General features: G+C 41.4%; 1 protein-coding gene and 1 long non-coding RNA gene across 40 annotated transcripts in view; both read left to right on the plus strand.

Annotated features, from left to right (window-relative positions):
• The window catches only part of tcf7l2 (transcription factor 7 like 2), a 90,367-nt gene extending 82,320 nt beyond the window's left edge, over positions 1-8,047 (plus strand). For 6 of the 39 annotated variants that reach the window (XM_071461659.1, XM_071461661.1, XM_071461675.1 and 3 more), the window contains 4 exons: positions 329-377; positions 1,205-1,255; positions 2,424-2,496; positions 5,745-8,047. In XM_071461659.1, the coding sequence (XP_071317760.1) occupies positions 329-377; positions 1,205-1,255; positions 2,424-2,496; positions 5,745-6,201 (630 nt within the window). In that variant the 3' untranslated portion in view covers positions 6,202-8,047. Of the gene's footprint in view, positions 1-313; positions 378-1,204; positions 1,256-2,423; positions 2,501-3,061; positions 3,135-3,689; positions 3,751-5,744 lie in introns of all 39 variants that reach the window. The other 33 variants (XM_071461657.1, XM_071461660.1, XM_071461674.1 and 30 more) reach the window with 21 other exon arrangements.
• Positions 8,048-21,055: 13,008 nt separating this feature from the next.
• On the plus strand, positions 21,056-26,864 carry LOC139608843 (uncharacterized). The gene is made up of 3 exons (XR_011685101.1): positions 21,056-21,168; positions 23,920-24,082; positions 26,213-26,864. It is a non-coding gene; the product is annotated as an uncharacterized lncRNA (long non-coding RNA).
• Positions 26,865-27,680: the final 816 nt, after the last annotated feature.

Consider the following 27,680-nt stretch of genomic DNA (forward strand, 5'->3'; position numbering starts at 1 on the left):
AATCTGTCCTCCAAACCAGAAGCCCGTCAAGATGTCTAGATGTTCACATAGAAGAGGAAAATAAGACAAAAGATAACAGAAAAAGAAGAAAAAGGCAGAAAGCAGAGCAAGGAGGGAGAGCTCGGGTCTGGCCTGCAGTGGCTGTTGAAAACCGGAGGGCAGAGACAGAAAAAAAAAAAAGGCAGAGAAAGAATGAATGAATAAATAAGTAAACACAAAGATGAGTCCTATTCTCTGTTTCATGTTTTGGGCATTCTGCAATATAATAACTAAGGTTCCTGTCTGTGTCTATTTTTTTCTTTCTATTTTTTTGGCGGCTAACCAACAGGGGAAAAGGAAGAAGAGAAAAAGGGAAAAGCAGCAAGCAGAGAGCAATGGTAAGTGAGCTGCAATTATCTCTCATATTAGAAGAGCCCCATCATGTGTCAGGCAGATGTGACATCTTGCAAGATAAAAGTCAAGCTAGTTTTTTTTGTGTTATGTTTTTTTGTGTGTGTGTATGTTATTGTGCCTGGCTTTTTTCTCTCTCTCTTTTTTTTTTGGTATAGTTATGCTACCCAATGCAATATTTAAATAGTAGAGTTGCTTGTAATACCCCCTTTTCCCATTTTCCCTAGCTAATAACAACTGAATATGCATGACCCCCCCCCCACACTCCTCCTCACCTCCCCTCTTGACACCCCCCTCCCCCCTCCCCCCTTTGCCCCTTAGCGTTCTGGTATTGTGATATGTGTGTTTTGAGAATGTGAAGTTGAAGCATTGTGAGAGCCATTAACTTTGCCAGTGTTGTGTACGCGGCCCTGTTTTTTTGTTTTTTATATATATATATATATATATATATAATGCCTGTGGCCTGCAGATAGACTGCACTACTGTACTGTGTGTATGTGTGTGTGTGCGTGTGTGTGTGTGCGTGCGTGTGTGTGTGGGTCTGTGTGATTGTGCATGTGCGTGCGTGCTTGTAGGGCTGCCCCTTGCTTGCTTTCATTGCATGCTTTTATACCAACATCAGAAAAAATAAATCACTTACATCTTAAAATTAAGGAGGTTTGCTAACTCTATGATTTATCCATTTTTATTCCTCTGATTCATATTCTTCTGATCGTATTGTGAGGAGCAATGCCGACTTGTTATTATGTATTTTGCGCTCGTTTTGGTGACGGATTTCTTCTTGAAGGCCTCTCTATCTGTTCTTTTTTTTCAGAACACAGAGAATATTTTCCAAACCCTTGCCTTTCACTCCCTCCGATTACAGGTGCTAATGTCATTTTGAGTATTAAATTACTAACTTTTTTTTTTTTTTTTCTTCTTCTTTTTTTTTTAATTAATGTATATTTATTTATCCATGAATGTGTAAAATTAGGCAGGCTTAAACTTAAATTCTATGTTTTGCTTTGTTTGCTGCTTCCTTTTCTTAAAATGTTGCTATTGTTTATTTGACTTCAAGCTAGGTTATATTCCATTTACTTTACCTCCATTTACTCATGTTGCCACTCAGTTTGGGGCATTGTCCGTATTTTGGTAAAGCCACAATGCAGTATGTTTGAGGAACTGATAATATAAAGGTAGACTATCACTGTGGAGTATGACCTGAAGGATGATGTCAGGGTAAACCTCCTTAATCTATATGCTTCAGTAGCTGCGCTTGTGCCTTTCCTATAGGCCAGCATGAGTTTGGCCCATTCCCCCTTTAAATCTGTCTCTGCTCAGACGAGGCCTGGACTCAAACACTCCACCACAGCCGCGCAGCTCTACTTCCGATAATGACATGATTACTGGGTAGAGCTAGCAAGTGACTGGCAGCTTTTCTGCGACCGACAGCCAATGCTGATGGAGAACAGTCAACTGTTTGATGCCAGGTCTAAGGAGTAGATCCCCTCTTCAGGTTCCAGCCTTTTTAATCCTTCCCCTGGCTAGGGCTAACTCACGACCGTGCTGTTTTAGCAATCTGCTCCTGCTGCCTAGTTCTACCACCTTGACCTTGCCTTTTTGAAACTATAGTGCACTGATAACATCTAGCACTAAATTAATCCAATCTGCATTTGCTCCATTTATACCCTCTCGACCAAATAAAGCGCTCTTATCTTCCAGCTTTAACTCGAGTCAGAATTTAGATTACATGACTGAAAGCGATTGTTTCCATATTAATATCATAATTTGATAATTTGCATGCATTTTAATTTTTTACTAATATCTGAAACACACTAATTGTGTTGAGTCCTATCTTGAAAGGCACACTTGAGAATGGCTTTAAGGGGGTTTTTGGGGGGATTTCTTGCACAATGAGCCACTGCCAAGCTTCATAGATTCACTGTTATCTGTTTTTTCTCCTTATTTCTCTCCTCCTTTTAATTTCCTTATTTTTTTGGGTTTTGGTTCTATTCATCCTCTCTGCTGGCTTCCCTTCCCTGTTGCGGCATCAGACCTGAGCGCTCCTAAGAAGTGTCGAGCGCGCTTTGGGCTCGATCAACAGAATAACTGGTGTGGCCCGTGCAGGTGTGTATGGTGTGTGCTTGCACTGGCCAGGGCCAGGTGAAGGCTGGGTAACTCTACGCTGGGACTTCCTCCCTCTGCTCTATGCTGCTGCTGCCTCTTCTTCCTCCTCTCTTCCCTCGCCCTCCCTCTGTCTGTCCCCGCCAGGCTATCGTGACCTCTCAGCTCCCTCCAGCCACGCCCTGCCGGTCTATCTGTAGGGTCCCACTACTTTATTTTTACCTCCTGTTTGGGAAGAAGGGTATTAACAGTGTTTGTATGAATGGTGTGTGTGCGTATGTGTTGATTAAGAAATCCTTCTGGGGTCACAGGGGTTTCATTGCAGGATGTACAGTACAATAAGCCTCACTGAGGTCAGAAAATCCTAAACTGGCAGGTCGGGGCTTGGAGGATCTGGAGCCTGATGGCTTGGTCAATATGGAGGACATCCCAGTGTTGCCAGCCTAAACCTAAGCCCTGGTTATATGTTTTTGTCTGTGCAATGACGTGTCCATTTTCTTTTTTTCTTTCTTTTTCTTTTTTTTTTTGTCTCTGTGTGTATGTTTGTGTCTACCTCTTTGGCTAACAGATGCAAATACCCCAAAGAAGTGTCGTGCCTTGTTCGGGCTTGACCAGCTGAGTTTATGGTGCAAACCATGCAGGTATAACTGCTGTAGTACCAATGGGAGGAAGACATCCACAATGAGCAGCTTCTTCTCTTTGATTATTTGCTCAGATATCCCTCTAAAACATGTTTCCATCAGTGTGGTAACAGATGGCAAACTCCTCTGCTGCTCTCCCTTACTGAGGAGCTTCCTGCTATAAATTTCCTCACAAGCAATTTTCCTTCAATGAACTTGGTTCAAGCCCAGTGGCAGAAAATGGATTTCTAAATAAGATTACTGAATATTTTATCACAACAAAATATCTGTAAGCTGTAGCATCACGCTTTCCTAATGTCATTTGGAATAACCTTCCTTCCAATCTGACTTGTTCTGGTTGAAATCCATTTTCTCTCCAGGCGGTGGATAATTCCCTCCCATCTTAACTGTCTTGTATGTTTCTAATTGGCGCCCTTTTGAATAACAATGTTATGCTTACAAATTTAGCCCTGCTTTCTCTGAGGGCCTGCTCAGTGACACTCTTTTCTGTGCCCTCTTCCTCCTCCTTCTCCACCTCTTCTTCCTCCAAACTCCTCTTCAATAACCCTTACTTAGTCCCTACCTGTTGTCTTTCTGTTCTGACACAAGCAGTCTTTGAATTGGGAATATTTTCATGGTAGGTATTTGTTTCTGCTAAGTAATACCCTTCTCTGTGTCTGGCTTGCACCACACCATGCCCCACTCTTTTCCTTACACAACTCTTCAACACCAACCATTGCAACACATTGTTTGTTACTGTTGCCACAAGTTTCATTTGTATTGTTCTATATGCACAACAGGAAATCAAGGGTTTAGTCAGATGGTTTTTGTGCGTCGCTACACATTGCCATCACATCAAGAGCTTATTCTCAGCAGTTTAGAAAGCTGTGTTGTCACAATATTAAATGTCCCACAAGAATTTAACACACCACCTTTACTTTTATTGTATTGAAATAGTCTTTGAAAGAACTAGGATGTCACACTGACTCATCTCCACGCAGTCCACCATTGTGGATGTTCCCACTTGGCTCTCTTATTTCCCTTCCAGCTGACACACACACACACACACACACACACACACACACACAATCAAAAATATTGCATTATTCCTTAAACAATAAAAGCAGAGATCATGAGATCAGGGGACTGGAAAGAGCCATAATTCAGTCTTTGCTTTTTGGAGCCGAGAGGTTAAAAGTTCTCTCTGGGCTCCATTTCCTAAAAGATGCATCTGGTGTAATATCCCCCGAGAGGGAGAAATCAATAACATACACAGGCACATACTATGAATCGATATGTCTGTTAAAAAATGGATATTAGCTCATTTGTTGAGGTTTGACAGATAGTTAGAGAGCAGGATGTGTACGTAGTGGCAAGATGATACCTTTTTACACCCGGTCGATACTCTGCACCACCCAGTGCTGCAGTATCCCCCCCACTCTTTTCTAGACTTTTCTAGTGTTCTATACTGTCTGGTGTTGTGTGCTTGTACTGTTGAGCTTTTTGGAAATGCATGCCTGTCTTTCAGCCTAGCATGTGATCAAGGTTTCATGAACCCTTCTCTGTGATTTTGCAGCTGTCCTTCTTCTTTTTCATTCTCAGTAAATCTGCTCTCTCTGTATGTGTTGATGTAGAGTCCCCCCCCCCCCTCAGAATTTCAGGAAATAGTTCAAATTGACAAGTTAAATTAAACAGCAGATCAGCCTTACTACTCACTGTCCCCGTGAGTCTTAAATACTATTACTCTATGGCCTTCAGGCATCCTTGTGATAGCATGGAGAGCTGAGAGAGGGGTCACTGCCAGGGTCAGGGTAAAGATGAGGTGGGCAGAGATTCCCCCCTTAACCAAATCTGAGCACATCCCTCGCAGAAGAGTCACCACAGATAAATGCAGCAATCCCTTCCACTCCTAACCCCTCCTTCCCCTCCCCTCCCATACTTGTTCATTGGGTTCCACTGAAAGCAACGGGCCTGGCCCCAGGACTCAGCAGGCAGGGGGAGGGTCCCGACCCCAGGCAGGAATGCAAACATGGTGCCTTGACCCCTCACGCACACACACTTGTGTCTGTGGGGCAGATGCAGGGTAGTGTGGATCTTGTTGACTTTTTCGCCTTATATCCAAACTCTGTCCCCTCAGGAGAAGAGAGAGTAGAGCCAGATAGAAGTCGAGGAGTGAGACAGGTCCAGTAACCTTGCGTTGCTGCAGAGAACAGGCTGATCCCCAGCTGTAGCTCTGCCTGTAAGAAAGGCTTGAGTTTACATCCAGAGAGCGTCCACTACTACATCTACTCTGCTTCATTTTGTCCTCTCATCATCATCATCTTCATCACCTCTGTGTTTGCTTTTCATTTCCCTGCTGCTTCACCTGTGATCTTTCCTTCATGTCCGTCCTTGTCTGATGGTTTAGTGTTTGGAAACTGTCTTTTTTTTTTTTACCACTTTTCTTCTTAGCACGAGGTTTGTAAAGCTGCTTAAAAGCACCTGCAAATTATCATCTGCTGTGTTAAAGCAGTTTCACGTCCTCAATTGAAAAGGCAGAGGTGCATTTAAGTCAGCGGCAGTGCTAAGAGGCGACGCGGTCTGAAGATGTGATGTTAAAAGACGTTTTCTTTCTCTCGCCTTGTCCCTCAGGAGAAAAAAAAAGTGCATTCGCTACATCCAAGGTGAAGGCAGCTGTGCCAGTCCTCCCTCTACGGACGGAAGCTTACTAGACTCCCCCCCATCCTCCCCCTCCTCAGTGGTTCCCTCCCCCTCCTCAAAAGAGTCCAAACCTCAGACTGAACAAATGCAACCTCTCTCACTGACTATGAAACCGGCCCACCAGCCACTCCACCACCCGCACCTCCTGGCTGGGCCTCCACCGCCATCTTTGGTTCAGCTGGAAAACTCTGCTGCAGCTAGCAAAACGTCGGGCGCCCCCTCCCACAACGGAGCCCTGGAGCACGGTGACGTCTCGTCCTCGCGGCAGCCGGGCTCCTCTGTGGCGTCCTCAATGGCCCGGCCCTCAGCATCGCTGTGTCATTCCCACTCGCTCCTCCCCTCCACAGCCCCTCAGCCTCTGTCGCTAGTGACCAAGTCTATAGAATAGTCTACCCTATTCTTCTTCTCCTCTTTTCTAGCTCTGCACACACACACACACACACACACACACACACACACACACACACACACCTTTCTAGGCCCTCTCTCTGCTATATTTCACTTGCCGTCAGTTCTTTTCTCTTTATGTTCCTGTGCCATAAGGCTTCGAAATTTTAGTTTTTGTTTTATTAAGGTTCATTGGTCAATATTTGACCCATCATTATCAAAAAAATCTAATTATTATAAAGAAATGATACAATGAGCTGTAGTATAGCTTTGTGAATCTGCCAAAATTTTTATGAATTTTGTTTTGTCTTTTTTGTAGTGTTAAACAGTGCAAACAGAAAAACTATCTAGTTCAACTTCAAAATGTTTAAAAGACGGATATAAAAAGGTAGGCTAGATTATTCAATGAGCCCTTTTCTTGAAAGAGTTGGTTCTCCTTCTTTATTTGTATTAAATACGAGCTTGCGAACCAATCATTTGACATCTGTTCAAACTCTAGGAGGGCATGAGGCTAGCGGTGACACCTCTCTGAGGAACAACTTTAATTGTGATGTTACTTGTTCTTGTTTAAATGTACAGAATAATGGGGAGGGGGGGATTACTGTGTTAAATATGCATTCTTCCACTGCGTTGTCTTTTTTTCTTTGTTGTTTACCTTTGGGGTGGAGTCAGGCAAGTTGGGTGGGCTTGAGGGGAGGTCGGGGTGGGAGGGTTGAGGGTTATTAAATTCAAAATGTCACAACGCTAGGACCAGTAGTATTTATTGCTTTAGAGATTGCTTGTTGTATCTTGTATGTGTCTCTTTTTGACCTTTTTTTTTCTTAATACATTGTACAAATATTTTTTCTTAAGGTAAGCGACTTATATATGAATGATCCATTTTTACAAGGAGGTTTTAAAAAGGCAAATCTTTTGTTATTGATTTCTTTCCTCGCTGAAAACCTGGATTCCACTCAGTGTACTGTGTAGATCTCATGAACAGAAGTATGCACAACTTCATTTCAAGAAATGCGTCTATAAGCCATTTTACAAAAAGAAGAAAAGAAAACTTGAAACAAGAGACAGTGGGTACCGTGTCTTCAGTAGTTGGAAAAGTGTCTAAAGCCCTTCTTTTTTATTGCACAGTCACATCTCTCAGACTGTAGATTCGTGTACAGATTTTCCGTGCCAAATTTTGTGATAATTTTCTCTGCCCCTCTTACCATACTGTAGGGATCTTTTTTGTTTTGTTGTCGTTTGTTTTTTTGTTTTTTTTGTTTTTTTTAATTTCGATACCATTCTTTGCTGTGACGTTACATAGATTGCTATGTATGTAGTATAAATGTTGCTATAACAAATGTGTTTGGTAGCAAATTGTCAAATATTAAAATTTAAACTTAATAAAAAGACGGACATCATACTGTATAAACCCACAAGGGCCAAATTATGTATATTAGGAGGTTCATAAAAAAACTATTAAATACAAAAAAATACACAAACTGCCACTTTTAAGTACACTACTACATATAGGTAGATAGAAAAAATAGGCATGTTGATGTTGCAAGAGGCTGTAAAAAAAGCTACAAGAGAATCATCCACTCGGTGCCATTGTAGTTGACATGACGCGACTGTAATCTGTCGATTTCTTCTCTGGTTTATTAAGATGCTAATGATAAATAGTTTGAATGTTTCCTTAACGGCTGTGATGTTCCTGTTCTATTTTATGCTCTTATCTTTTTGTTTGTTTGTTTTTTCCTGTTATTTTAAATGGTTCCAAAACCATGTTTTTTTGTAATGAATAAATGTTTATGCTGTACAGTCTCTGTAGCATGCAGTTCTGTATTAATAAAAGCAACTTAGTATGTGCACACCTGTGTCCTCCTTTTTATTCTGAAATTCACTGGCAGGTGCAGGGACCTAAATGTTTCTGCAGCATCTCAGCGAGTCGCTCTTACTCAGCTTCAGCTTCTCCTCCACAGCTCACAACAGAGACTCACTGAGTCGTCAGTGATCATGTCATTATAATAATAAAAAATATATATCTAAATAGAGTCTCAAGTTTCATGAAATGCAAACAACAGTAAGATGAGAACAGTAACAGAGGTCAGACATTACTCATCTGTGCTCAACCAGAAAGCAAGAAATCATCTGCAGCTGAGCTGACAACTGTATCAGCACTTTGTTGTAGCTGCGCTCCAGAAAACAAACATTTAGTTTCTATTTTGTTGAGAAAGTACAGACGGACGATTTCTTTATTTCAGTTCAAGAAACTGGAATTCCAGTTTTCACAACTCTGTTTGCACACATCTAAACTAACACAATGCTTAAATATGATGTAGTTAATTAGATAACTGTCTGAACTGTCAGATATTTACTGTTTCCTTTCAAATTGACCCATTAAAAATTATTCAGCAGCCTACAGTAATAAGCCCTTAACAGCAGAGTTGTGAAAGAGCGTGATTTGACTCCCAGCTCCCCGTTGGTATGTACTGGGTGAACCGTTATGTTTAGTTGATTACTTCATTCACCTACTGTACTTTTAACAGCAAAAAATATGTGAGATTTTTAAAGGGAACATCAGCTACAACAGAATGCTGTGTCCTGTTTTGAAGAGACATTTGTTGACTGTATCTAATTATACACGTCATTGGTCTTTAAGAGCTAGAAAACAAAGAAAATGTGGACAAAACTGGATACACTGTTTTTGTCAGATGTAGTGCTATATTAGTTGTGTCAAGACAAGCAATAGTTCCCATGCACTCTGTGTTATTTGTACTGCATCAAAGTATTTAAGTGTTTAATTTTACTCCTGATATTTTCTGCTTGTCTCTATAGTGCGGTACTGGTGCACTAAAGTACACATAACATAATTTAACTCACTGCAGTGGTTCCTTCAAGTATCACATTTTTTTACTAAATAATTCTGGATCATCATTTCAAAAAAACAAAACAAAACAAACAAAACAAACAGCACTTCAGCAAACTTCATGCCTTGCTTAGAGTAAATCTGTCTTGTCTCCCGATATTAGCATTGACCAGAATGAGTGTAGCCCTGATCAGACAGGCGAGCCTCACTTTACACCAGGTATCACAATGCATCTTAGACGCAACACCGGCGACCATTTGTGATTCAGTTCTCTGCTCAGTTTGGATTTCATCCTAAAATGAAACAACAACAGCTGTTTAACAGAGGAAAACACATCAACACAAAGCCATGCACGCAGACAGAGAGGAGGACCATGGTTCGTACCTTTGTCAACCTACTGGAAGGGATTACATACAGGCTTTGTTGTGCTATTCATATGTAACCTGGTATTGATTTTTGTTCACGCCGCGGTACATACAGTATACAGCCACATCTTTAGACCATAGCTTCATCAGATTGTGATGTATTTTCAGCTGTCTGAGTCAGCACAAATTTATTTCAGCGCCAAGTATCAGAAAAGAGCTCAAAGAAGACTAAAATCTGCACATTTCAACACAAAATGTGTGGAGAAGATTAAAGAACCAATGTGAAGGAAAAAACTTATTGATGCTCTGATCCCTTACACCTAGTCAAGACAAATCCCCTTTTTCCCACATTGTCTGACCACAGTTACTCATACCGGTGACTCATGCAAATGGATCTCTCACGCTAAATTAATAATAAGGTCAAACTTCGCTAATCCCCACAGGGAAATTCTCCATTCCCTTGCTTCCAGCTACGTGTAGGCCAGGGTTCAGGATGAGCACAGAGCAGTGCGTCTGGAGCTGGTAGATACTCAGTGACTTGCTGAAGTCACTTAAACAAGGGCTGATCCTTGCTGACAAAAGGAGGCTTGGACATTATTGTGTGTATTGTGTTCGCCTGTTTTGCTCAAGAAATCAAAGTACTCTGACATTAACATAAGATGGCCCTCAACACATTGAGACTTCAGAACTGTTGTCGGATGTTTCATCATAGCCACGATTTAATTTTGCGTTGGGTTATAGAGGCATTTTCTCTCCCTTTCATCTGTGGAGCATTTCAGCTCCTCCAGTGGTGCTCTATATCAGTAGTTATGTCAGGAATTTTGTGTACAAATTTTCTGTATTAAAAACAGCACACAGGCATTACATCGCAGTCAAAGCAGGCTGTGTTGTTTGGGTTGGTCTCCACTTACGTGACGCTCTCAATGGATCAACAACAGCTTTGCAAGAAAACAGTCTCTGTGTGTGCACGCTCGCAAGTGAGTGCAACATTTTATGGATTCACTCCGTACGCTGAGGAGAACGGCATTGATTTCTTATTTATTTGAAGTTTGCTTAAATCTACAAAGTAGCCAAGCAAACAACGAAAAAGTATTGAGGTGAAGCTGAAATACAGCGTGGATGTTGTACTTGAACATGGTCATAATGTACAGATCGTCCTCCAATGAATAACAAGCAAAGACGAACTGAAAGCAGGGGAATGGGTTCAGTTGTGATCAAGCAAATGCGGGACTCTTCTTTGTTCCCTTTGAATGTGTACAGTGTGCACACTTAATGCATTTGTGTGGGCTATACCCTTGAACTATAAACCGTTAGACTAGCGACGTATAACATGGAAGCGTCTGTGACGGTTCTATTACATTTCAAGAAGGAGGAAACTCTTTGTATACCTGAGTAAAGAAATTACGTTTTTTGATGTCATTGTGGCATGGAGGAAGAATGTTGAAGGCCATTGCTGCAGGCAAGCATACAAATCTGAAAACAATGCAAAAACATTAAATATGTCCCCTCAGTTGCAACAAACAAAACACAAAAGGTTGTTATTGAAAAAGAGAGAGAGAGATGTATACCCCTGATCCTGATCACAGTGGTAGGATACAAATGAAAGGTTGAAGAAATGGCTGCATAAATATCATCAGTCTCCTTCGCTGCAGATGAAAATGCCACACATTTTCACACAGCCTCGTTTTAGCAGACTTATTTTGCCCTCCATAATGATATTCCCCTTTTCACCCCAATTAGGTTTAATATGAAGTTAAAAGAAAAGAGTTTAGAGGGTCTCCGTTCGGTTTGAGCGTGACGTGTTTTTGCGAAGGTGCTCTTCAGTCTGAAACCGCTGCTTTTTGTGAAAGGAGTTCTCATAATGCTTTTGAAGGAAAAAAAAAATTAAAAGCCTGAATTGTGTTGATGCTTCAAAAGAACATATTGAAACCAATTCCAATTGCACTGCAGCCCTGCGTGACCTTCATCAGGGTGGAGCACATTCATTCCTCATGCTCTTTGGAATGCTGCTCCCTGAAGAAGACCACTGAGAGCCCACAAAAATTCATAGGTTCAAAAGGCACTTAAGTAATTGTTTGAGAATTTGAATACCAAGTCAGTGCCCTGTTTGTGCTGTTCTTCACCGTATCTCATGGACTAAGTTTTAAGTCATGTCTTAAGATGAACTGGAGTCAATTGATTTTTTTTGTAGGATCGTAGGGGAAAAAACACAGGTAAAGGATTCAGAGGTCACATCAATACTTATTACAAGTTTGCACTCAGCAGTGTAGGTGAAGGGTGGGAAAGAAGAGGACAACAAAGGAGGTGATGGTAAAAAAAAAAAAAAAAAAATAGTGTTTCAAATGCTGCTGTGTTGGAACAGTGATGTGTTACAGTGTAGGTAAAAGGCCTTTTGGAAATCTTTTTGGAAAAAGTCCGGTTGACATCATCAGATTCACAGCAAGTGCAGGATCTGGCCAAATCCTAAATGAGTACTGTACATAGAGTTTAGATCAGAATGCTGTCATTGTTGGCTCTCATCAGTTTAGTGGAAATCTGCTAAAACGTACCCAAAAACATTTTTAAAATTGGCAGAAGATGTCAGGGCTCAAAAATCACGAGTCTCACAAATAGAACATTTTCTGTTTTTGATATTGGATTCATCCTTTTTCCACATTTTATTTTTCATTGCAAATCACATTTAGGATTATCTGTTACTATATGTTAGCCATATGTTGCTGTACGCTTTATGTTTTGAAAATGAAAATAACTGAGTTGGATGCAGTTTAAACCAAATACATACAAGTCTGAAAAAAATTAATAAAAAATCCATGATAAACAGAGTAAACAAGTAAAAGAACTCCTGGAGGGCAGGGGCCAGGAAAGGAAATGTTACTTTTCATATGTCATCAGCCTTTGATCCCCTAACCTTATGTCTATACCTATTTTCCATAAATTTTAATAGATACCAGAGACTAAGTTGTAAACTAAATGTCCTCTTCTTTTCTAACTAATTGTGAAAGAATAATCTCAGTCTTTATTCAGTAGCAATTGTTGTCTAACCTTGAAAAACAAAATGATGCACATGAAAGGTGGGTATTTTGAGAGATTTTCTCTTTCCTAAAATATGAAAGAGTCTCTTTTATCTAAGAAATAAATAGGGGCTACCACACAAGGGAAATTTTGGTACAATTTAATACACAATGCTTTCCCTAAAGGACTATCCCGCGGTGTGCCAGTAACAAGGCCATCTTTAATCAGAAAGATTTTGGATCCATTAAGGCCATATTGTGTGTATTGCACTACAATAGATTCTGATAAGAGGGACATTGAAAGCAGCGATCAAGTACACAGAGAGGAGGACTGAGCAACAGGGAGTGCAGGGATGTTCCATCAGAGAAAAATATAAGCAATTCAGACCAGAACGTGGAGAGATTTCTTCCTTTTTTCCGCTCAAGTCCTCCTTTAAAATGAATGTATGAAACCAAAAGGTCACGCACAGACAACAGTTGGGCCACAACACAGGACTGAAAGAAGAAACATATTTCATTATCTACTGTGTTCCCCATATTATCCTACAGGAGCCAGAAAGACAATCAGTTGCTTTTAGAGAATCCTCAACTCCAGCTGTGACTGACTGGACAAGACACACCCACTCAAACTGCAGTCATCCAATCAGCAGCCATCATGATCAATGAAGCCAAAGGTGGGCTATATGGAAGAATAATGAGACAAGCATCAAAATGACAAGTTGTTGAGTTTATTGCTTGATTGGAAAAAAAAATTATTGATGACAACTGTGACAATCTATAAATTATTTAAGAAATTTTTCAAGCAAAAATGGAGACTTGAAATTCTATTAAAAAAACATTTTCATAGACTAGATGAATCATATAAATAATTAATGGATTAATCAATAATGAGAATATTCTTAAATTGCAACCCTAAATGAGAGTAAGGTCCCTTGTTTCAGTGTAATCTGCTGCATGTTCTTGAAGCCACTGAAATTAATGTTTTTGCATTAACAATGGATCATATGATGTGTATGTAACAGGGCTCACTCTTATCATGCATTACACAGTCATTCTCTGCTCTGCTGAACTTTTCAGCATCTTTCAGGTCTACATTTTGTTTTCCCACCTCTTTGCTGTTTTGGTTCAATCATCGCTCTCACAGCAGAGCATTCAGCAGCTAAATGTTCAGAGTAAATACTGGACTTTGTCACATCAACTTTATAAGGTGATAAGAAGATAATGTTGTGTGTACAACTTGTTTCCACTCAATTTGATACACAATGCTTTCCCTAAAGGACTATCCCGCGGTGTGCCAGTAACAAGGCCATCTTTAATCAGAAAGATTTTGGATCCATTAAGGCCATATTGTGTGTATTGCACTACAATAGATTCTGTGAAGAGGGACATTGAAAGCAGCGATCAAGTACACAGAGAGGAGGAATGAGCAACAGGGAGTGCAGGGATGTTCCATCAGAGAAAAATATAAGCAATTCAGACCAGAACATGAAGAGATTTCTTCCTTTTTTCAGGGCAAGTCTCTCTCATAAACCTGTAGTCCTCCTTGAAAATGCAGCTTTAGCGGACCTCTTTACACAAACAATATTACACAGCAACAAAAAGTATGAGCCTGAAAACGTGTTTTAAAATCCAAAAAGCTCTGGAAGTCGCTGTTAATTTTCTTGGTATGGATTAGCAATCCTATCAATTGTCCGCAGAAATATACTGGTTATTCTGTGATATAACATAAAGCATCTTAATCTTTGCACATTTAAAGTTTACTGAAAAGTTCTGCACTTCAGCCAAATAGCGCCTCATACGAAGACTCTGGTCTCAGTGATTATAAAGCAATGCTACCTTTAGTCCAAGTGTGAGGTCAAGACAGACAGAGAGAGAACTGTAGAGAAGAAGAGCAGCATATATACAGGTGTTATGTGTATGTGCTGCTGTCTGAATATAGGCTTGTGTGTCACCTTCCCAGCACAAGTGCCCTAGTCCCTAATGATGGCGGTGTGCAGCGAGCTAACTACCCTCACAGTGGAGCGAGCCCCCAGGCTAGTGCCACATCTCTCCATCAAGGCCTGCCTTCATCCTGCTTTACACTGGGCCCTTTCCAAAGACACACACACACACACACACACACACAGAGCCAATGACAAATAATTCATATTATGGCCTGCCTGAAAGTTTGCCATACTACCTCATTAAGCAGCCTATTGTAACTGGCTGACATTCTCTCAGCATAATAACATTCCTTGGTCGGGTTGTTTTTGAAGTGACATCTCACTAGAGGGAAACAGAAATAAATAAAGAAGTAAAAAAAAACACCCAGTTGTACGATGTTGCTTTTCACCTTCGGAACTCTCAAGGTGATGCAACTTTAGCTGCCAGATATCAATAATGGATCCCTGTTGTTTCTTGATATGGTACAAGGTCCAGCAATGACATATCAAATGAAGACAGAAATGTGGTTGCTTGTGTCATTCGCATGGAAAGAGCTGCTTTTTCCATTTCAGTATGCTGCAGCTAACAGGGATGCAATGTGACAAGGACAGGAATGAAGTAGCACATTGATGGCGTTACACATATTCGCATTAATTTTAATCACTAAATTTTAAAGGCAGGGTCATAATAGGCCTTGGTTTTATGAGTGTGGACAGCGAATGATCAAGGTTGAGGAGGTTTGTTGTCATAACCGGCATCATGTGTTGTATATCTGAATATGCCAATTGTAAATTGTGTTCCATGTTAGGTAAGGCATACAACAACACAATAACCTAAGCCTTCACCTTTTGGGCAAGGTGACCAAAGGCAGCTCAGAATAAATAAAAATTGCTTACTATGAGAGAGAATGTTTCATTCTATACACAACTCAAGCTAATGTGAATAAACACTTCCTCCATAGTCTTGTGCACACATGCACTCTCACACTTCACACTTGCACACACACGACAGAAAGATCAGTTTATTTGGGGTAATGAAGACACTACGGCTCAATCCAAACCTACGTATTGAGTTTGATCTCCCACTTAGGGCTGCATTGATTTTCCCTCTTAGCCACACGGTCCGGTGCACCGCTTCTGACACACAAATGAAAATTAGTCTGTTTGATTTCATCAGCAAAAATTTACAATGGGCAAAAAAAAGAGAGAGAGAGACGGGCTGGGTGGGAAGGCAGGAGGAGGAGTGCATGCAGCGGGGCATTGATGAAGGTGTGGAGAGGGGGGAAAGTGAATATGCTCCTTTGATGTGCTCCATGTTTGCTCGCACGGCACCAAATGGCAGAATGGCAACAGTGTGGGAGTTTTTTTTTTTTTCTCTGAGTGGCAATCAGTCAGTTCAGAGGCGCTGAGCTCCTGGCGAGCCTACAAGGCATGTGGCTAGGTGCTCTCTGTCCTGGGGGCGAGACAGGGAGCGCTCTGACTTAGCTCTGACTTTTCCGGGGCATCAACGAGGCATGGGAGAGGAAGAAGAAACTTTCTCAGCAAAGTGAAAAGGGGGGAGGTGAGAGAGAGTGAGGGGGGAATCATCCGAGTAAGGTAGATATGAAGTTAAAGCACTGACGAGCACTTCAATCTTCACTTCAGTCTCGACAAGTATGCCAAACATGGATTTTGCATAAACACACAGCACTTCAGAGGCAGACATAGAGATAAAGATGAAGTTATTCGAATAACAAAAAGGAAAAAGAGAGGAAGATTGAAGGCGAAAACCCCCAAACATGGGGAAAGCTGGAAGACAACCCCTGCTAAGTTGGATTCTGCGGCTGTCTTCCATCTCCCTCAGCAGATAGCAGGAATGATAGCGGAGCATGTTCCAGCCTCCTATAATGAAGTCCAGATGTATCAAGTCAGCTCTGCTCCTCATCATCACAGGCTGTGACCTTGGGAAAACTACCTCAGCTGTGGGCCTTTCCTCATACTTACAGGATACTGCAGAAACACAGCAATCACGCTTGCTGCTTAGGGATTAGGAGCAGAAAATTCCAGAGAAACAAACGTTTTTACCAAACGGCTGCATCTCCGTCCTCCGTTAATCTTGAATTAATGGAGTGGCTTGCATGCTCCTCTCTTTAACAGTCTCCTCCCTGCATGAGAGGTGATGCTATTGAGCTGACCCTGACCTATCCTTTGTCATAACACATCACTGTCAGTGTGGGAAGGTGACACACAAAGATCTACTTTGTGTACTCAGCTGCATGAACAATCTACTCTTATTCGTAAAACGCTGACACAGAGAGGGCAAATATGTGATTTTTAAAATCGCCTGTATAAAAACCAAGTAGCTCCACTGAGCCGGAACACCTTTTGCCACGAAAGCAGCATCATGATTTAACAATGTGCAGTAAATGGGCAAAATTTAATTAAAATCATATTATATTATAAGCACAAAATCAAAACATACTGCTTAACTAGTCTAGTCGAAGAAAATAGGCCCAGACTGAATAGCCTTCCAGATAACCATTCGCCATTGAGTTGGAGGAAAAACAGAGACCACGGTAGATGAAGAGCAGTGTGACAATTTAACAGTGATATACAGAGAGTGATGTAGTAATGCACTGGGCACAACATCACTACAATCAGTGAAAAGTAGCAGCTGTCTCTTGTTTTTTTAAGTGCCAAATAAAAACCTGAGTAGCCCCTAAAATAATCCTGTGCTCAATTTTCCAACATGATGCTGAATATAGGCCCTGAAGAGGAAGTAGAAGCAGTCGTTGGTTAGTATTCCTGAACCCCTGTGAAATTCAGTCTCTATCACTTTGCCTGAGTATACACTTAACAACTTGGTTTCATCCCAGGGCTGACAATGGGAGCATATTGTGTTTTTGTACTGCATATTACTTCTTATTACCTCTTTTAGTGATGGGAGATTAGAAAGCACAAGACACACTGATGTGGCTGAGAATAGCAGGTAAAAAACATTTCACTGATTTTCAACTCCTCAGTCAAGTGCAATGCATCATAACTTCAGTGGCGCGCACTCACTGTATGAAACAAAAGTGGTGCAAAAGTGGGACGGCAAGTCTCATCGAGTAGACACAATTACAGTGTTGAGGATATGCTGTGAGCATCGGATGTAAGACAAGAGAGCCATTTTAAAGGAGATTAGTGCTGACACCTCCCTGTGTCTCAGCGTGCAGTGATCACACTGTGCCAGCTACTGTGTGTGGGAGGCCTTTTGTCACTTGTACCACTCAAAGTGGGAGAGGGAAAACAAGCGATGGGATGACACCCAGCCGCCTCCGACAGATCAAAACCAAACTAATAAGCCAGGATGCTCAAATTAACAATGAGGCCTCTTGTTTAACTCAAGCAGCTTGACTTCCTCAGCCGAGGCACGTCGACTACACAGGCACGTTTAAATCCATATGAGGATAGGACTTTGGAAATAATGACTGCGCTCAGCCTCATCGGCAAAAAGAATTTGGGAGGAGAGGAGATAACAAAAGCTATTCTCTGTCAACATACCTGCATGCTAAAAATCTAAAGTGGATGTGCATGGCTCGCGACAAAAAAACTGTAACAGAGGCAGTATGCTGTAGTTCAGCTAAGGTGGAGGAATATTAAGAGGCCAGTTATCCACTTAGTCAACCTCAGAGTAAAGCACATGAGGCCCTCCCTTTGCAACAATAATCCATCTCCATTCTTCCCCTGAAGAGGCTTGTTGAAAATTAATTTGGGCTGGTCAACAGTCAATAACATGCTCCCGAGAGACGTGCAGTTTAACCCCCATACTGCTCAGTGCATTAGACCACGCACACACCACGCTCAAATCCACATTCAACTCAGCCGCCTCTCAATAGTGAGAGGAAATTATTATTGACCAATTTCTGAGCTTAATGTACCTACGTTTCACCCTCCAGGCAATCCACCCTCACCTCCTCCACATGCTTTTATTGTGTTGTCATATTGTCTTTTATTCATGCTCCACCATTAGACGAGAATTTTTCAGTTGACAAGAGACAGCGATGAGGGCCGTGCCGGGAAAGTTGCTGTAGCCTAGATGAACGTGATGATTTCATCTCAAGAGATTAACTTGGATAAAAAATGTTGGCATACAATACGGGGTACAATTTGTTTTGATTGAAAACAACAGTATGTATGAGTTTTTTTTAAACATGGGCTAGATGATACAGTTTGCTTAACATTAATATTATTGTATTAATGAGATTATTTCTCCCAGTATATATAGGATATGCCAAATATGTAAAATCAAACATTAATCTACAAACAAATCTCTCAAACATGTGTATAATACTTATTGTATTATTATATTTGGTGTGCAAATTTAGACACTAGAAGTTTGTGAATGATAACATAATACATTCACACCATCATGATACAATTCCACTCCAAGTTTAGAAATGATTATAATGAATTATTGCCCCTTCTATTCAAAAGTGTCAAAGCTTCAAGATAGAGCAAAATGCTCTGCATTGGCTTTTTAAACTTAGTCAAAGTGAGATATTCAAATTGGGTGAATAATCAACTGACAAAGACATTTCTCACTTCTGACTATGATCTGTATCATTTCATTTCTTTTCTTTATCATCTGCTAAATGATGTGGTTGATTGGTAGTAATTTTGCAGAGGAGAAGTCATCCTCAGAGAAATAAAAGAAAAAAGAGTGCACTGACCTGAAGCTCTTAAGACCACTTGTTATACTCCTGTATATTCATTTTAGATCACTCAAAGTACCTGACAATGCTGCTGTCAGCTTTGCGTTTGGACACTCACTGCAGACGGCGTTTGACATTACACAATTTCTCACATCTTTTTTTTTTTTGCTTGGAAAGTGCACCAGCTATGTTTTAGAGTAGTCAGCTATTTCCAGTGCTCAAGTTCAGTGTTTGCAGACACAGACATGAGGCAATTCTGCAAAGGAACAACACAATAGCTTCTACTGTCCAGTGTGCGTATTTATTCTTCTCTTAAGTATACATTGTGAGTCATCCCTAAGGGTCACCCTAAAAAAAAAGAAAAAAAAAACACACACACACATCTCTGTCTAGTGACAGACTGAGGCAACAGCCAGCAAAAGTGTTGCAATCCCCTTGAACAAATTTGGGACACTTACATCAGGACATTTTCTGCAACTATTATTTCTTTTCCAAGACAGAAAATGCTCACCACTGACAGAGCTCCTGACTGTCTTGCTGAACATAAGAGCAGATAACAGTTCATTTATATGGATCATAACATAATTAAGAGTAAGACTGAATGGTGATAAAGCTCCGGTGGAAAATGAGAGAGAAAAAAGATTATTATACCGTGGGAATCAAGACACAGCTGTACAAGTCCCATTACTGCTCACAGCTGGGCACTGACATGTGATATTGTTTTGTGCTTCTTCACAATAATCCATTTATTTATCATACCTTGTGGTAACAGTTAACACCGAAATGAAACATACATTGGTAAATATCTTTTCAAAGTATTTTTCACCTGAGCTTCTCCACATTCTCGTGGAAGAAAATAAAAGCTTTTCTCTAACTCTTTTGGTGCCAGCTACTCATAACCAATCCAGCGCCCTGGATCTATTGATAACAAGACTGTGCTTCTCCAACTCACCTCCTCAGAGAGGAAGACTACAAGCCCCTGAACATTTGGCGCTGCTGAGATGTGTATAGAGGAGCACACATGAGCCATTTTGTCAGAGCAAGTGGTGAGGGTTTGGTGGTGAGTGGAGACACCAGAGGAGAAGCGCCTGTATTGAGGTTGAGAAAGAGTGAGAGAGAAAAGAGAGAATGGGGCTCAACCCCCCCACATCAAAGCTCTTCCCTCCAGCGGTGTCTTGTGATATTTATTTATTGAGATGATTTTGCCAGAAACCCAGTGGCCTGGCTGTGCCCCCCCACTCTTTGATATGTTGCTTGGTTCTTAGCTGGCTGTCCTCAGAGAAAGAGGGGTCACAGGGTCAGCCAAAGAGACCCCCAGAGGAAAAAACATGGCTCACAGAGTACACCTAGAAACACCACACACCATACCATACACACGTACACACACAAACAGCACACCAGATGATGCACAGGGAAAGCAGGGGAGGGGGAGGGGGAGGGGGTGGTGATGGTGGTAGGGGGATCAGGCATTGATTATTATTAAAGGGCCAATGATTTGTTTCCTCCACCATTTGGAGGAACACGGCTCACATCTAAATGAATATCAGATTAACACCTTGAAGTCATTACGGCGCACTCTTGATTGACATGTTCAGTTCATGCACCAAAACAAGCTGAACACATAAAAAAAAAAAAAAAAAAAATCTGAAGTGAGATGAAGCCAGAGAGATGTTTTAATTTCACGTGTGTCTAGTGGACAAAGACCAAACAGCCCCAGGGTTAATTTCTCTCATTAAAATGTCCAAATACAAAACAGGTTGACACCCTGTAATGGGATAACCACACACACTTCCACATGCTTTGCACGCACAAACACTGTAGCCGGAGATCAGCTGTATTACAGCAGTGAAGCCAGGCCTCCTGTAACCAGATGACGCTTCCTTTATGGTAAAAAAACATCATCACATGCTGCTCAGAAAGCTAAGATTAGCTGCAGCAGAGAGCCAAGGAGGACGAGCCTGATCCAGTATGGCCCAGGTGGAAGCCATTTGTTAGCACCATGTCGTTCGCAGTGTAAAATAGCCTGGTGATGGACCCGGGGTGGCATGTTTATAGGCCAAATAATTTCCGTGGAATAGTAAACCACAGCCAGGGAGAGAGCTGTGAAGCCTTTAAAACATCAGCTGGAATAGACAAGCCAGCAAGACTGGTGAGTTTCTCTTCAGATTTAGATTGCGCAACAAGTTTTTTCTGCAGCCACTTGGAGCGTAATCATGGGTGTACATTTTATTTTTTGCCTCTAAGGCCTCAAGTTCAAATGTTATGTTTACAGTGGAAAGAAATGATTGCAAATTTAAGGTTATGGTCAACAATATTGCTCAAATCTGAGACCCAAAACGACAGCGGAATCCATGCATACTGATGTTTTTTATGATTTATTTTGGCAGTCACTAACTCTGAGTAAGTAAGGAGGACCCCCCCACCCCCGCTCCTGTCAATGGGCCCCCATGTCACATTTGTCCACAGAGAATTCAGAAAGTAGCGCGGGGAGCGACTCCTCACGACACCGCAGGTTGTAATTTCTGCCACGGGGGAGGGCATGCTCATCTTTTTTACGTGACAGATTTCCAACATAATGCATGGTCAAATAATTCTTAATATGGGAGTGTGACATGATGGCCGCGTTCTCAATATTCAGATTTGCTCTGGCTCATAAACTCAGCCGCCACTGTGTGCCATTGGCCCATCAATCAAGACAATACCCCCCCCCCCCCCCCATCCCCTTCTCCTCCGACTCTTCTTCACCTGTCAGTCCATTTGAATATGAGGTGGCGCTTGGATAGCTTCCACAAAATAAGCCTCTGGGAGAACAAGGCCTGGCAAAGCTGTTTACACATGTAGGGATTTTGATTGAGGAATATGCAGAGCTCTGCTGTGCCAATGGACGGGACAGCTCCTCTCACCCCAGTCAAACGGGCCTCTCCAGACTTATTTACACATTTTAGGTACATTGCATCATCTTGTGGTAAAAGTCAAGGGTTTATAAATCAATTTGAATATTCGTCTCTATTGTTGACACTCACTGTTTGATCGGGCCTTTACAAAATTCCTTGGCAAACATGGTGGCCAGAAATGAAAGCCTTGACAATGTTTGCTCTAGTTTGATGATGAGAACAAACACTGACAGAAAATATCAAGGCCTGATAATCACTGCCCATCTTTCTTAGTCTCCCCTTCAATACCTCTCCATTTAGACCCCTCCCCTCCCACCCATAATTGAACCTGTGTAAACAATAATCCATCTAAAAGCAGAAGGGCCATTTAACACAGAGTGATTGTCTGTGTGTAAGGGTAAGCAAACAGAGTGCCACTGGATCTGTCATGGCTTGGACCCCACTAGATAAAGATGGATGGGGGAGTGGAAAGGAGGGAGGGGGCCGAGGGACCGGGACAGGCAGTAAAGAGCCGCGTCAACTGCTCTCCCTCCTCATGCATTAAATTCAAACAAGGCCAGTGTACAAAACTCCCACTGATCAATTGTAAGCAAAAGGGAGTGGTGGCAAGAAGGGAGGGGTGTGAGGCGTGGGGAGCCGGGTGGGGGCATACATGATCAGCACATTGGGCCAAATGATGTCATCCATCAGGATGGACACTGCAATTTGCCATCTATTTCCTCATCAATCAAACTTGAGCGTTTCTACAAGGTGGTGGGATATGTTTATGTATGTGTGTCTTCTAGAGACAGAGGAGCAGCAGCAGTCTCCACACCTTACCTGAAGGGCATTAAGTGGCATCAACAGAATGCAGTAATCCGCTCCACTGCTCCTTTTTCCATGATTAAGATTTACAATCTGTTTGATTTGAATCAAGCATTATAGATACAATGCAGTGATTTTTTTTTCCTGCAAAATTCTCCAAACGTTTTTTTCCAAGGCCATTGTGAAATACACTTTTTTTTTTAGAAAAAAAATGTAGTTTCATTACCTCTTAGTCATGATGTACTATAATTTAAACCTTGCAAGAAAAGACAGACTTTGGAGTTTTATCTTTTTTTTTCAAACAGTCTATATGGTGCCTTCTCTCTCTCCTTCCTGCTGCCCTGCTATCAGTAACTTCAGAGCATTCAGATGTTGTTGAGCTGTTTTGAACTCAATGTGCCTTTAGCGCTTGAAAATACTTATATCTCATATAACATCCCATACCTGACCACTAAATGTTACCCTTGTTAAATTCCCCAAAGAATTCCTTAAATACATCCCACCCTAACTGTTTTTTGTTCTTAATCTATCATCAACAGCAATTTAGCCGCCAGCACATTTCCATACATACAGTATTTTGACTGCTTTGGAAACATGCCACCAGAATCCTGTTAGTCTCAGTAACTACTCCAAGCCCCCATTATAAAATACCTAAGATTTTAGAGGAATTAGTTATCATGAAACTCACTTCAGTAACTTCAGTGGGAGAAAAAAAAAACTCTCTACATATACAGGTGATAAGTAATCACTTCATAAACTGGATTAACAGCGCTGGATGGTTTTCTCTGGGCCTCTCTGATTGCTGAACTTGCTGATTAACAGAATGTCTCCTCACATATGACCAGTTTACTCTCAGCGCATTTTCAGTCTTATCTTAGGAAGCAGATATTCTAAGAACTGAGCCCATATTCCAAATGGAAAATCCAGTAGATATCAAGTGTTTGATAATAAATTGAGCATTCAATATTTCATGTAATAAACCAGATATGTGGTTTACAGCTAACCTGTGTGTGTGTGTGTGTGTGTGTGTGTGTGTGTGTGTGTGTGTGTGTGTGTTTTTTTTTTTACATTAAAGAATAAATATTTGTTCTGAGACATGCAGGGTGACTTCTTACCTGTGAGTAAGACCTCAGCCTGAGCCCCTTTTGGTCATTCCAAAGTCTAGACTGAAGGTCAAGGGTGTTAAAAGTCTTTTCTGTCAGGACCATTACATTTTGGAACAACGTGCCTGAGGAGACCAGGGCCTGCTTTCCCAAAAGCAACTCAGCTCCAGGATCACCTTTGCCCACTGGCTAATAATTGAACCATGCTGATCGGGAGAAAGACGCCTCTGGGAATCCCAGCAGACAACAGAAAGATTGGCAGGTAACATGAAATCACAGAGGATAACGCATATAGACTCTATTTAACTAAACATTTTTTATACATATTTGAATTTAAATTGCTTAAATTTGATTTCCAACTGCGATCAATGTACATGGAATGATACACTTAGGCTTATATAAAGGACTGATATACTACTCTTTAGTATTTCTGTATTCAAGGCGTGACACACAAAGACTTAGCATGTAGTACTCAGAAGGTAAGTGATGGTATGACAAAAGAGTTTTGTTTTTTGTTTTTTTACTACTGGTACTGGTATTAGAAAATTTTAAATGACAACTATAAGACTTAGCCTGTTGTTTTTCTTTCTTCTTCTTTTGAGCTCCTTTTTCAGTCTTTCTAATGAGTTGCCTTCTGATTATTTTGAGCACAACTACTACTCTTTTTCTACCATTACTAATAATCCATTTATCTACAATCTCACAACCATTATCTGACCCAGCAGTCATCACTTTCCTCTTCTTACATTGTTGAGATAATGGTCTTCTCCCCTCCTGGGGGGAAAAGAGCGACTGGTCTTCTCTGGGACTGGAGAAGATCAAGTTCACCTCATTATTAACCTACACACCCCCTCTGACCTCTCCAGCACCCACCCACCAGGCAGCAACATGTGCATCTCATTGTGGGAGGACTCATTGGCCCCCTTTTACCCCCGGCCTGTCTCCGCTCGCTCGCGTGGAGATCCAGAGCTGATTTATGGGGCTAACAGATTGGTCCCTAGTGACTCGGATGCTTTGCAAAATGTGATGCATGACTAAGGGTTGGCACAACTGCTTCTTGCATGATTGCTGAGCAGACAGAGCCAGAGTGATTTAGGCCTTCTCTGTTTTAAGCCTGACTGGGCATGTCACTATTTTAGAAAAAGGGGGGGGATCAACAATATTTTGTTGTGTTTTATGTCACTAGTGTAACAGCAGCTGAAATTCCTGTGTGAAAATGTCCTCAGACATATCACCTTTATTGGATACATAAACAATTTACATAATTGTGTATTTAAATGAATTAAAAATATTATTCTTTCCAGTTTCAGAAGGAACAAAACATTTTCAGTAAACCCTGGTGGGGCTTATGAAAATCTGTAATGTGCATGAATTCAAATATAATCATGTGTTTCCCTTCACTGACACATTTATTCCTCATTAGGCCTGTATGGAAAGGTTTTTATTGCATATTAATTGTGAAAAATGATAAAGACAGATGCTGAATTCCAGCAAGGCTTAAGTGTGATGTGCATTCCTATGTTTGAATAATGGAGACTATTTGAAAAGCTCATTCGATCCAGAATTTCATGGCACTGTAAACAAACATGCAACACACTTGTCTGTGTTGTAGTGGAGGCTTTATCGACATCGGCCAGCTGCACAGTGTGTACAATGTCAAAGTAGGATTTTTCTTTGGGACTGTTATAATGAAAAGTGCACTACATTTATCCAAAGTCAGATTCATTACATAGTTTGTTACATTTGGGCCAAATCAAAATTTACTTTCACTGTGTTTATATTTAATGCTTGTTAGAATCTGAATGATTTTAAACAAATACCCACAGAGCGTTTTCATGTGGACTATAACGGATGGTGTTCCTTAAACTCAGCCATGGTTGGTGCAGGAGCACAACAGATGAGATACAAAACAGAAGGACAGAGGGCCGACAGTTTCATAAAAGAATAAATATGCAAAAAGAACAAAAAGTTGAGGTACTGTACAAAACACACACAGGCACACACACACACACACACACAGATTCTCTTTTTCTCGCTCTCTTTTTCGCTCTCTTTGTCATCCAGTCTCAGTGCTAGCAAGAGTGCTGGCATCCACTCGGGCTGGGAGATGTTCTAAGACCTCTTCTTACTTTGTGCCAGCTCTGCTATACCCTAGTGGGTGTGCGTTTAAGTTTCCCCATCTGCTTCTGTTCACATTATCTAGCTCCAGGGCAGGCACCTTGCCTAAAATACACACATGCACACACATGCACTCACACACAGACACACACACACACACACACACAGTTTCATCTTTGTGCTGATGACGCAGTTTTACAGTTGTGTGAAGCCCACACACACAGCATAGCAGGGTTTTTTTTTTTATCTTTACCTTCCTTTTCTTTCTCGACAGAACAGGCGAAATCAAGAGGAAGTGCTGGCCTCTGGAGAGAGGAGGCCGCTAACTTCCTCTGAGCGTTGTGATCACTGGCTGCTCATCCCTGGAGGTTAAATCAGTGGTGGAGCTCAGAGGACGTAGGGGAGCAAACATCACTAGCTGTGAACGAGGGGCCAAATTTGCATCAGAGTTCTCCTTCTTCCTTTTTTAAAAAAAAAAAAAAATCCTCAATCAAATCATATTCTTCTGCACTGGGTTATGACTTTTGAGGTATGAGCAGGCAAAATAAAAGCTGCAGAGGCTTCAGATTATTAAAGAATGCTGATTATGAATCAGGAAAATAAAGGAAGTGAGTAATAGATGAGGACGGTGTAAATGCCCAAAGTGATTTGCCATGTCAGACTGTTAAATTTAAGCCTAACAGCAGCTGTGATTGAGGAAGGGTGACGATGAGAAAAGAAACTCCAAAGAGGCCGTCATCTCTTTCTCTGCTATGACTGCTGCCATAAAAAGCTGATTGAGCTGTCTGTTCAAGGGGTCAGAGGTCAAACTCATCCTGTCAGAAGCAGGCTGGTGGTGAGCCACAGGGAGAGGTTAGGGGGGCCGTGACCTGTTGATTGTCCGAAGTATGATGGACTGGAAGGGGTGGGGGTGGGGCTTCCAGAGACTAGAACAAAAATCAGTGGTGACAAGAGGTGACTCGGGGTGGCCGGGCAATTTTGTCACCACCTGACGCTCCTTTCTGAAACTGAGGAAGGAAAAATCGAAGGATGAAAAGGAGAAAGAGAATGGAAAAAAATATGTCCAGCAGGGGGCCGTTCCTCCAAGAATATTTTAGTTCAAAGACTTAGGCATCATTCAGAGTTATTTGAAAACACATCAGTGGAAGTTAAAAATAAAAGCACCACAAGGTGCCTGGCACTATCACGTAGGTGTTATGTAACAAACTAAAAAAAAAAAAAGAAGTGTCTTGGACCATCTCTGGAGGCATCATCTCACCAAATTTATGCATGCATGCTATTTCCACCTCTGCAAACAAAGGCTGAAGGGCAAGGTCCACCTGGCCCCAGAGCACAGCAGACTGTCAGTGACAGCACCTTCTCTACTGTATAGTTGTGTGAAAGCCCAGAGACCCTGACAGCCATGCAGTGCCATCAAACAAACGATTATTTCCCATTTAAAAAGAAAAGCCTTCACATGCTTAGTTTTCATGTTTCTTTCAGTTCTTTGGAAAACCTTGTCTAGGCCCCCATGTTTCATGGCCAAGGAGATGTTGTGTGTATGCCTGCCCCCCCCCCCCCCCCCCCCCTTTATTGCTTTATGTTTGCTTATCTGTTTGCCTTTACTTATTCATATCTGCGTTTTGGGCGCTCCTTTCTTGCCTCTTGATATTTGTCAATATGGGCTTGACCTCAGCAGGCCAAGTCTCTCCTCTGAAGTCGGAGCTGGCGATAGCCTTGAAAACAGACCTTTAAATTAAACG

This window comes from Trachinotus anak, unplaced genomic scaffold (genome assembly GCF_046630095.1).
Source record: "Trachinotus anak isolate AG129_WGS33_773 ecotype Australia unplaced genomic scaffold, CSIRO_AGI_Tana_v1 ptg000025l, whole genome shotgun sequence".
In the NCBI taxonomy this organism is placed as follows: domain Eukaryota; kingdom Metazoa; phylum Chordata; class Actinopteri; order Carangiformes; family Carangidae; genus Trachinotus; species Trachinotus anak.